At 32.7% G+C, this 12,353-nt stretch overlaps 1 protein-coding gene across 1 annotated transcript in view; it reads right to left on the bottom strand.

Annotated features, from left to right (window-relative positions):
• Positions 1-12,353, bottom strand: part of LOC105250130 (retinal guanylyl cyclase 2) — a 72,203-nt gene that overhangs the window by 7,660 nt on the left and 52,190 nt on the right. The window contains exons 9-19 of the mRNA XM_011256074.2: positions 11,574-11,676; positions 10,949-11,051; positions 9,118-9,306; positions 7,591-7,671; positions 7,334-7,510; positions 4,408-4,567; positions 3,720-3,869; positions 3,180-3,351; positions 2,436-2,576; positions 1,493-1,685; positions 794-965 (exon numbers count right to left, since the gene is read on the bottom strand). Coding sequence (XP_011254376.1) covers positions 794-965; positions 1,493-1,685; positions 2,436-2,576; positions 3,180-3,351; positions 3,720-3,869; positions 4,408-4,567; positions 7,334-7,510; positions 7,591-7,671; positions 9,118-9,306; positions 10,949-11,051; positions 11,574-11,676 — 1,641 coding nt within the window. The remainder of the gene's footprint in view (positions 1-793; positions 966-1,492; positions 1,686-2,435; positions 2,577-3,179; positions 3,352-3,719; positions 3,870-4,407; positions 4,568-7,333; positions 7,511-7,590; positions 7,672-9,117; positions 9,307-10,948; positions 11,052-11,573; positions 11,677-12,353) is intronic.

The following is a 12,353-nucleotide window of genomic DNA, read 5'->3' as shown; positions in this document are numbered from 1 at the left end:
AGAAAAATATTTGATAAAATAAGAAATAAAAAATAGAATAAAAATATTCAGAAATAATTTTCTCTAAATTATCGCACTTTTCGCGAGAGACATATCATTGATCAAAAGTATTGCGTCATTTATGGAAACAAGCTAATTGTCATTTTAAGGAACAAAATATATGAATATTATCAAATTGTGTTTTATTATTGTTATTTTTCTATTTTAATATTAGTAAGAATTAAAAAATAAAATTATAACAAATAATAACAGAAATATTAAATTTCTGATTTTTCGAAAAATCTCCCTTTGCTTTCAATATTAAATATACTTTTAGTATTCTTAATAATAGTATTTTTAAAATTATTACCGATATTTGATCTCAATTTAATCACAATTGTTGAGGAGAGAAATACATAATATATTATGTAACATATATTATGTATTGACGTATAGAAACCATTTATAACGCGAAAATTATTCAAAAACATAATATAACGTATTTTAAATAAAAACAAGTATTAAAATACTTGTATATTAATTCAAAAATTATAAATATTAATTAAAAAAAAATAGATCATTCAAAAATTATAAATATTAATTAAAAAAAATAATACATCATTCAAGCTTTCCATATTTTATATAAACACGAGCAAAACAGGGGAGGAGGGAAAAGAAAATGAAAAATTATTTACATTAATCATTTACTCGCGTTTTTTTGCGTTTTTTTTGGAGAATGGGAGGCAATACTTTTGACCGGTACTGTAGCTTCGATTGTATGGAAATTATTTAGAGAATTCGGGAGAGAGCTAACCCGTGTGAAGACCGATGCGTAGCCGGAGTGGCGTGTCCGGAAGGTGTTTCAACTTGAATTTTCCACTCTGGTGTAACAGGTCAAGCGCCATGGTTGCCACTTGGCTTGCGTGATCCGGTATTCTCACAGGACATCCGCCTACGACCATGTAGGCGTCTCCGATAGTTTCCACCTATGCCATTCGAATAGGCATTCTATAAATCATACATCCGAATACGCCAATCCCGTAGTTAATGACAATTAAAAAACCGGCAGATAAACTCGCATTTACAACCAACTACAGTCGAGAAATATTTCCAGTAATTCAAGGAATTATTTACATTTCAAGAAATATGTTGCACAACAATACGCCGAAGCGATAATCAATATTTGCATCTCGAAAAAGATTGAATTTATAGAAGAGCACTTTTCTCTCGTAATGCTTGAGCTTAAAAATATTTCTGTAAATATAATTGATATTTGCTACCCTTATTTAAATCATGTTATTTTTTAAACATTGAATTAATTAATATAAAATATTATCATTTAAATATTGTCATTTTTTACCTTTTTATTAAATTTTTTCTTCGCATCTAACGATGACGTAGCCATGAATTTATAACACATACACATATTTGCGAAGAGAAAATTTAATAAACTTTTGAATTTAATAAACCTTTGAAATGATTAAATAAAAAATTTAATAAAAATTTCATCTACCTTGTAGACGGTGTACGCGTTAATCGTGTCGTCGAAGCAGGTGTAGAGATCGTTGAGAAGATCGACCACCTGAAAGGGCGTCGAGCGCGCGGATATCGTCGTGAAACCGACAATGTCCGAGAAATAAATCGTGACCTCGCGAAATTCTTCGGGATCGACGGGCATTCCGAGCTTCAGCTTTTCGGCGACCGTGCTGAAAATATCGAGCAACCAAGTTCGCCGATTTATTTCAGACGAACGAATCGCAACAACTTTCCTCGTGTATCGACATTTTTGTTTTCCTTTTTTTTTTTAATTTTTAAATAACACGAGACGATAAATTGAAATCGACAGTAATATTAATATCATGTGATATATTATATGTAAATTGAAATCGACAATATATTAATAACATGTGATATATTATATATACAGGATGTCCCAGAACTCATAATCAATCTTTCAAAGACAGAATCCTGGGATCATTTGGGAGACGATTTTTCCTCAGCGAAAATTTCGATGAAGGCCAACATTTTTTGCATGTTCCCAATTTTTGTCATCATGTATCTTTGCAATTAAGCTTTAAATTAAAACTCAACTAAAGTAAACTCTATTTGAAATTAATCGAAGAATGTGGTTTTGTTAATATTTTATTTCTACATAGCTTAGTTTACGAAAAACCCCTTATTTCCAATCACTTATAATTCGAAAATTATTAGTGCCTCGACATTTTCGTTGAGGAAAAATTGTCTTCAGGTCTTCTGATCTCAGGAATCTGTCTTTGAAAGATTGATTATTTGTTTTTTATTATTTGTTTTTATTATTTGAGTTTTGGGATACCCTGTATAATATATATATATATATGATATATAACATATATAAAATATAATATCGATATTAATTTTGTCAACCTTGATCGCATTAACGTTTTGTGAAATAGAGCGATCTGAGGTACATTGTTTACCTAGGTAACATTCTATTCAACAATTGCTCAGTTTTCTTCTTCTCCATATCAAGCTGTTCCGTACGCTCGCGAATGAGTTCCTCCAAATTGTTCGAGTACTTCTCAAGCATTTGGAACATCGTATCCACAAAGTTTACCTTTCTGGAAATAAAACGCGATATGTGTGACGGTGAAGTATTTTCGATTGTCGTCAGGAGATATTGTGTTGGATAGCATCAAGTTAGAGAGGAATTGGATAAACATTAATATTGACTGGACCAAAAGTCGAATAAAAAAATAAAATAATAAGCGACAAATATTGCTTTTCATTAACATAATTAAATTCAATTATATAAATTTAATATTTTTAATTTTAATTTTAAATAAATTTACTTAAAAAGGTAATTTATTTAAAATTAAAAAAAATTAATTTTAATTTAAAGTTTAATTTTTAATTACTTTTCTAAGTAAAAAAATAATTAAATTCCTTCCATTTAAAAGAGAGAAAAAGGCGAAATTTATTCTGGAAGATATATATCTCTCTTAATTTAACTTATCAGCATGTATAAAATTTATGCAACTAATAAATTTTTTAGCGCACGTGATATAATTCAGGAGAAATTCTTATAAATGCTGATGCTAGTGAAACGTTATTAGATTTGTGAAAAAATACACTTCAGCAGCTTTTTAACTCCCCTAGCCACTATTTCTGCTCTAAGGACACAATGTGGCCCGAACATTAAAGAGTGTCGAGCGAGATTTTACCTTCCGTGATTCAGCTTTTTGAAGAGATCGTGCACGTCATCAAAGTCTGGCCTCATTTCAGCAGTTTCCGCCCAGCATTGGCGCATGATGTTTATAGCTTCCGGTGGCGCAGCGCCTTTGCTGACCGACGGTCTGATCAGGGGTGGTGGCTTCATTACCTTCTCAATTATATCTGCGAGAGACACGCCTGATGTTTTTGATCCTCGGATTTAATATTAGCGGCAGGATTTTAATATCGAATGACGCAAAAATCTGAGCAACTATAAAATCTTTCTTTTTATATTTTTGCTCTAGTGATATTCTTTGTGCTGCTCGAGAAGACGCAAGGCATCAGCTGATTATTTTGCTTCTATTTTATTACGTGATTCCTTCATCTAAATTATTGCTGAATTTCCTTCCAGGATCAACAGGTCGATTTATATTAAAAATGATTAAGCTATGTTAACAAGGATAAATTCGCCTTTTCTCGAGACGCTTAATTAATTTCGGGGCATCCGCGATTAAGATTACGGGAAAGGGGAGGTAGAAATCGCGCATTACCTTCCGGAGACAGGGCGAGCATACAAAATGGTTCACCGCGAACAACGACTTCCTGCATGATAATTCCGAAACTGTAAACATCCCCGGCCTGGGTTCCTTTTTTCCGCAGATTCGGATGCCTAAGCAGTTCCGGGGCGGTCCATAATAGGTCTATCCAACAATAAGTCGTCAGTTATTAACGAGATTCATAGCTGCTCGAGGGCTTAAATCAATTATCCTAATCCTATTTTTTAGAGTAACGAGCCAGATTCACGGAATTCATTTTAACCGTATTTAATTACTGCGAGGCACGCAGTCTGACTTTCGATGAGATTTTATATAATTTTGGGGATAATTGTATTAGATAAAATTCCCAATGTTATTGGGTAATTTTCATCATCAAGGTGAGTCTTTCCTTGATAATCCTCTTTCGCTATTTCCTCTGGTTTACGTAAATAAATAGATAAATTTTTCTGGACCGAGTGAATACTAAAGTTTGATAAGTATTAAACTTTACGTCTAAGGAGTTATGTAAGGATTATTATTTTTCTATAATAATGCAATATTTTTCAGAAAAACTAAGAAGAACGTTCCTGCAATATCGTTGTTATTTATTCAAGTTTTAATTAAAATGTTTCATGTTGGAGAAAAGATCGAATACTTACGTCGAAGAAAATATAATGAGGCGAGATATAGAAGGGAGACTCACCTCGAGCCGTTTTCACCGGTGGCACGATGTTCTGCGCCTCGTAAAATGCAGGTAGACCGTAATCGGTGACTTTTAGGACCCACCTTGCGTCGATCACGCAATTCCGCGACGTGAGGTAGCCGTGAACGCGTATCGGGGTCCCATGAATGTATCTCATACCCTGAACATAAGTAATCGAGTTATCGTTAAATGATGACACGGCTGCGAAATATCTCTCAGAAAATCCCAATTTTAGGAGGTATCGGTTAACCATATTTAATAAATTTGTCGAAAGATTTGAACATATTCCAGATTCCCGAGCGTCTGGTGTAATAACAAGGGTTGCACGAGATAACAAGATTAGTCTTGATATTATCTTGTCTTGTCTTGAATTTCATGACGTTACGGAATTTAATTCCGTTTTCGATCAAGTCGAATCAACGAATATCTGAAAATGTACGTCAGATTTCGTGTGATACGATGACACGACTGTCACCGTGGGAAATTTTCGTGAAAGATCCATGAGCAGATAAAGACGAGGTGCTCGTAGAGCGACAGTCTCGCCCGAGCAAGTTGTACTTTATCGATGGCGAAATTTACGGGTGATTTTGGGGGAAATTTTACGAAGCTCTATATTTTGGGAGGACGTAAAACATATTATTATAGCTTGCCGTTCGAGTCGGAAATGCGTAACTTATTCCGACATAACGGAAAATAAATATTCGTCGAATCCAACCCAAACTCGCTGCTAGGGTTGCACGAGACACCAAGATTAATCTTGATATCTCTTGAATTTCAAGACAAGATCAAGACAAGATTTTTAATTAGCTATCAAGACAATACCAAGACTAATCTAAGACTGTCAAAATTATTAGTCTTGTCAAAATTATTGGTTCTCGAAAAAACTAAAATATTTATATTTGTAAGTGAAAAAGAATCACTATATACGAATTAAAAAAAATTTTATTCAATAAAAACATTTATATTGATAAATTTAAAAACATTTAATATTAATACGATATAACATTTTTATAAATTAGAAATCAAACTCGCAAATTTTAGACATTAAAGAGCATTTCACTCAGGAATTGATGCACATTAGTGCTTTTAAATATTTACTTTGTAATCCGGTTCTATTTTTTGACATAGTCAGAGTTTCTATTGAGAAAAGTCTTTCTACTGGCACGGACGAGGCAGTTGAATTTAAAATGTCTCGAGCCATTTTTGACAATGTGGAATAAATATGAACCTGATTTTTTTATCACTCCAAAATATTTATATCTGCACATTCCCTTGCAGCCTGTAAATAGTTATTAATTTCTGTTTTCCATGAAACAGTAAATGTTTTTTTATGTAAATAGACGACATTTATATCGATTACATAGTAATAATTATAAAATGTAGAAAAAGTGTAATCGCTAGTCAAATAATCAAAGGATTATTGAAAAAATTATATTCGACCAAACTAGCCAGAAATTTCCTTTATTTAGTACGACGTTTCGACCATATGGTTGTGGTCCTTATCAAGTATATACTGGAAGGATTTAAAATACATTAAATTAACGGTTTGAATACATAAAAGCACCAACAGAATAAAGAGTAAAACAAAATTACCGATGAAATATAATAATCAAGACGCAAACATAGCACTTGTAAAAACCATCACGAGTCAAAAATAGATAAGGCTCAAATTATTACAATACCATACGTTGAGAATACGAGCCATGATTTGCACCGCCTTTTGCGAAATAACGGTTTTAACGTCGTTTACACAATAACAAAAAAACTTAATAATCTGATTAAACGCGGTAAAGACAGATTATATAATAACGACAAGACAAGCGTTGTATACAAATTAAATTGCAAAGATTGCAACATATCATACATAGGTCAAACAAAAAGACATCTACGTACACGAGTGAAGGAACATTGTAATAATATAAAGTTACATGTTTCTAATCACTCTGTGATTACCAAACACAGATTGGAATCTGGACACGAATTTGATTGGTTGAAACCCGAAATCTTACATAGCGAAACGTATGTTCGAAAAAGAGAGATTGCTGAGATGTTTTTTATTAAGAGATCGGATAATCTCATTAACTTACAGACAGACACAGACAATCTAAATAATATTTATGATAAAATAATAAAGGTCACTTAGTTGTGTCTCTCCCTCGAGATTCGTTTAGTTTTTCGACGAAGTCTCATACGGACGTATCAGTCTCTCTCGTTTTTTTTAATTTAATTAGATAACGTTTTATATTTTTGACTCGTGATGGTTTTTACAAGTGCTATGTTTGCGTCTTGATTATTATATTTCATCGGTAATTTTGTTTTACTCTTTATTCTGTTGGTGCTTTTATGTATTCAAACCGTTAATTTAATGTATTTTAAATCCTTCCAGTATATACTTGATAAGGACCACAACCATATGGTCGAAACGTCGTACTAAATAAAGGAAATTTCTGGCTAGTTTGGTCGAATATAATTTTTTCAGTAATAATTATAATTAAAATATAATACGATAATAATTATTATTTCAAATTATATTACAAAAATTATGTTAAATATTATTTAAATAATTTTTTAATATTAGATAAAAAGTTGTTAATAAAATCGAGACAAGACGAGATTTTTGCTACCAATATTCACTCAAGACCAAGACAAGATTTAAATTTTTGCAAATTTTCAATACAATATTTTGACGAATATTGTCTTGTCCTGGGTCTTGTGCAACCCTAGTAATAACTTCGACACCAAGTCCAATATTTTATCCTAACCTTTGTATAATTTTGATGGTATCAATTTACATGTATAAGTTGAATTTATGGTCGCAATTAATTTTATACGTGTCTGTACATTTTACATATGAAACATTTTTCAAATTGTTCTGAATCTGTTTGAAATTTTTCCGGCGACAAACGCAGAATGCGATTTTACTGACCCGCACGAGATCGGTGAGCAGGGATAATCTGAAGGACCAGTCGAGTTTAATCTCATCCTGAACGAGTACGTCCTCCAGGGAGCCCCTCGTGCAGTACTCCGACACTAGGCAGGGCCTCGTAGGTTCGTTAAGGCATCCGATCAGGGGATTGAGATTCTCGTGTCGCAGCCCGTGGATCTGCCCAAAAGTGGAAAGTGGAGAGAAACTCGATCACAGATCTAACTCAGAGGAATGAATAAAAGGATGTGCGCCTTTACCGTGACCAGCACGTCCATGGCCTTGCTCTTCAGTTCGAACGTACCTTGAAAGGGTAGCTCCTTCAATTGAACCAAGTCACCCTAGTCAGAAATCACAGGACGGATCATTAACTCGGGCATTGACATCGGTGTTGTATATCCGGTGGTATTGGATCTTGCGAGCTATCGAGACTTTCGTAACGATTCGGAAAAGTTTGACGTTTCGCGTCGCGATATATATATTTGATTGAAGGAGAAGCGAGAGAAATTAATTCACTTAGGGCTAATGCGTTTGAATCTGTCTTATCAATCTTCATTACGGGCGAAAGGTTCTTATCGGCCGCCGTCATATTGCGGAACTTGCGGCATTAATCAGCGTCTATATAAGAGACGCGGGTGTCTACGAGGCGCGAAAATGAATATCGATGTGTGCCACGGAATATATATCCTCGCATAATACCGCGCGTCATGTCAAGCGGAAGATTCTCGGAAGTGATCAAGAATGAAATTGTTTGCGAGGCGTATGATGTGCGACGTCGATAATGCCTTGAAAGCAAGGATTTTTCCCGTTATAAGCTTTCCCAAAGCAACTCGCGATTTTTGTTGCACTCTTCTTTTTATAAACGTGCGGATCATTCATGTGTTTTAGCTCGCGTATTATTTTCATCATTGTACATTATATATATTTAATATATTTATTTATGGTGTATCTTTTTATTTTAGTTTTCATTAGACGTGAGATTTAATATGTCTACAAAATATCCCAAAATCATCAAATATCTTCTTAAGTGAGGCGATTTTTTTAGAGTAAAAGGGATGACGATGAGGTGTAATATAATTATTGAATGATTCCAAATTACAAAAAAAATTTTCTGAAGTTGAAAGATTAAAGAAACTACTTTTTAGTTACTTTTAGTTTAATAGAATTTTAATTGTTAGTGACATAAAGATGTATAATGGGAAGAAATTAGAAAAATGATGCAAAAAATGATAATTTTCCTCAAAATATTCCCTAAAGAAATTACCTTTAAATCTGCCATTGAAAGGCTATTCAATAGTTTTGGAACACTCTGTATAAATATAATATATAATAATAAAAAAAACTTCAAAATAAAATATTAAACGTAAAGACTGTTCTCTAAAAATTCCAAAAAATTCTAAAGAAATTCTAAAATAAAATATTAAACGTAAAGATTGTTCTCTAAAAATTCCAAAAAATTTCAAAATAAAATATTAAACGTAAAGATTGTTCTCTAAAAATTCCAAAATAAAATATTCACATAATTCCAAAATAAACGTTCTTAATCGCTCTTTTCTCGTGTATCGTGTTGATTAAACGTAAAGATTGTTCTCTAAAAATTATCAATTCCTTTTGTCATTAAAGTAGATTAATTCAATAAAAGTCGATCGACGTAAATTGAAGTCTGGAGGAAAAGTAATGAGTCGGGAGGCGTTTTCGATAGGACAGTCGCAACAAGATGACGCAAAAGCGCGTAATCCAGACTATACATCCAGAATACAGTTGTTAGCCACACTGGGTATACTCACGTTGTACCTAGCACGTGGATCCTTGAAGAAGGTGTGCCTCGGCACGTTTCCGCCGGCGGCCTGCAAGTACGGCTTCAGGGAGTTGACGCTGCCGAGCTGGAGCAGGTCCGGCTTCTCGACCTCCGGCCCGCCGAACTCTTGCAGCTGCTGCAGCCAGCAGCAAAGCATCGCCTCGATGCCCTCGTCTACCTGAGGGCACGCGCGAGCCACGTGCGATTAAGATCGAGACTTTTTATTTACAGACTTGCGTTTACAGAATCGAAAAGGATCGAGTCAATTATCTGATGATTGCTATCGAAAAGACTATCAAACGCGATATATTCATGATGAGATGAAGAGAGTATATTTTTTTATCCATTTTTAAGCAAGGAAATTTTACATTAATTTATACAGGACGAATTATTTTTATTAATAATTATTTTTTTTTAATAATTGTTTTTATAACAATTATTTTTATAAATAATTATTTTTATTAATCAAAATTTTGACATGTATTATAAACAAAGTAGTTCCTAAATAATATACTCTTTTGAATTTTGTGACTTTTTTTTTATTCCTGAAATATGCGATTTTGAAATATTGTGAAAATATTTCAATATTTTTTTTTTATAGGAAAAAGAATTTGATTTCAAAAATATGTTTTGAAGCTCATAATCCTCTTTACGATAAAGTAGTCGCAGGGGCAAAGCGTCTTTTCCGTCATTTCTACTCCTCAAAAAATTAATCTAATCATAAATTCAATTTAAAATCAAAAGTAAATTTAAATTAGGTTAAATCTTTGAGGAGAGAGGGAAAGAGGCGGAGCCCCTCTCCTCGCCCACGCATATATTTAAATATTTGTATTTTTTTATTTTTAATCATAAATATTAATAAAACTTAATAAAGTATTCAAGGTACTTGATTTCACCACACGACGTTAAAGTAAATAATCAAATAAGTTTATCTTTATTCACAGGAGTGACTAGAAATTCGTAAAATTACTATCTTATATTTATTTTGAAATTCCTAGCGAAACTAGGCAATAATTTGGAAACTGAAATTTTAGTATTGGCCGTGACACGATGACAAATAAATGTATATTCTTTACATAAGTCAAGATAAAAATGATCTACGTAAGTTAATGTAAAGTGTGCCACCGAAATTTTTTCGAAAAGCTGCACAATTATTTTCTAAAAATTCGACATTCCTTGAAACACGAGAGATCGACTATCGCTCTTTAAATATAAAAATTGCAGCGTATAAAAATTGTTGACGTTTAACTGGAATACAGTAATAATTAAAGCTCGTTCAGTGGTACAATTAAGCCCAATGAACTGGTGTCACGGTGACATTTAGCGCTTTTTATCGGATATTTCTTTCTACGTAAACCGATAATTTAGGAGTTTGACACGTATATAGCGATCGGTCTCCCGTGAAATATACGGTCCATATCAGGATCGCAACCCCTCTCAAATGAAATTGCGTCATATTAAGAGGAATTTTTCTCGCAGGAGGAAAAGTTAGCCGGCGGTGCTAACACGATTTCACGATCCCGACTTGATGACAACCGTGAAAAATTGCTTTCGTCTCGGTTATTAAGGTTTTGACGTTTGCAATAAAAAGGAAATACCGCGGAATTTTTTACAACGTAAACTTGCTGCCGCGAGTTTAACGGGAGATCTTAATTCTCTCCGCATATCTCTCGAGATATTTTACAGAAGAACGATTAAAGATGAATGAAAGAAAGCCAAGTATAAGTCTACTAATATAATTTTTGTGCGAGGGTACTTTATATATATAATCTCCTTAGCAAAGTTGAGATTGAAAGCTGTCAAGAAAAAATTCCACTCACCGTTCTCGAATCTACTGGAGGCACTTGAGGAAAAACGAAGTCCGATGTCGTCAGGATGATTTTGTACGGGCCTTTGGACATCCTTTTCTTAAGCAATCGCTTCCTAAGCAAAGATATTCGTTTCAAATTATTAAATTTTTATATTAAAATTCTATAGCTCTATATTAGAATTAATTTAATTGTGCATTAAATTTCATTTAGTATTTTATTTAGCTTATTTATTTATTTTATTTACAAAATTATAAAAAGTTTCGAATATTTAAAAATATTAACGTCATATTTTATTTTAAAAAAGCTGGAAAATGACTTAATAATTCATCTCTTTTTTTATTTATATCATTTCTGTTAAATGTCACCAGTGTTAAATAATTTTAAATTATAATTTAAGAAAAAACATAACTATTAATTAATTTTAGATTATTAGATTTATTTTAAATTGTACTCATGTAATATCTGGATTTATTTGGATATCTGGATTATGGATTTTTACATTGTAATTTCGAATATATTTATTAAATTAAAACTTTAAGTATATATCTGTTAAAAGAGTTGTTCATGTATTAGAGAAATAGAAAAAAATATATATATAAATAATATAATGCATAACATGATAAAGTGTGTTTACCGGACTATAATCCCGACGGCGATGGCGACAAAGGTGAACAGCAGCGACCCCAGAATAATAGCTACGATATGTGTGGTACGGAAAGACATGTCGGCCAAGCCATCTGTTAAATAATTAATGCACTGCATTAATCTTGACGGCATTTTATCGGGCGATATTTTCGGATTCGAGGGAGCCGTTTATCGATCCCGATCGGCGATGAAAGGTACGAAGGGAGAAAGCCTTTCTCCTTCGTATCTTTTCCCCCTTCCGCAATTACTCCGTCCTATTTTTGACAGTATCTCTTATGATCGTATCGATGGCGATCGAGTATCGTGTGTTTTATAGACGGAATCCGTTAAATAATAAATAAGTTTTTTAAAGTCGTTTTCACGAGATACGCATCACCTTAATTATCACGTTATTATTTATAGAAACTTGGAATATATCAACAAAATTTCGTTGCTTTTATAATTTAACGATATCGCGAAGAGAGGCTAAAATTATGTACATGATAACTATTGTGCGTTATTTTTATTGTTGACAATGCGAATAAATAGAATTGAAATGTCACGATCAAGAGTGATTCCAACGCAAAAAATGTGATTAAAAAAAATGTAACAAATGCAAAAAGCTGCATTTGACGTGAAAAAAGTTGTGTACATTTATTTATTCATGCAACGATATTTTTTTTTAATTTAAAGATTTTTCGAAAAAGTATTTTCGTTAGTTATATTTAATACTCTTTCCAGTTTTCTTATGTTAATATTAAGATTTTCCTTGATGCAATTCGTTGTAACA

The sequence above is a fragment of the Camponotus floridanus genome, unplaced genomic scaffold, assembly GCF_003227725.1.
Source record: "Camponotus floridanus strain SB8 unplaced genomic scaffold, Cflo_v7.5 scaffold32, whole genome shotgun sequence".
In the NCBI taxonomy this organism is placed as follows: domain Eukaryota; kingdom Metazoa; phylum Arthropoda; class Insecta; order Hymenoptera; family Formicidae; genus Camponotus; species Camponotus floridanus.
Note: the sequence above shows the minus strand (reverse complement) of the source record. Positions and strands in the feature narration are given on the sequence as shown.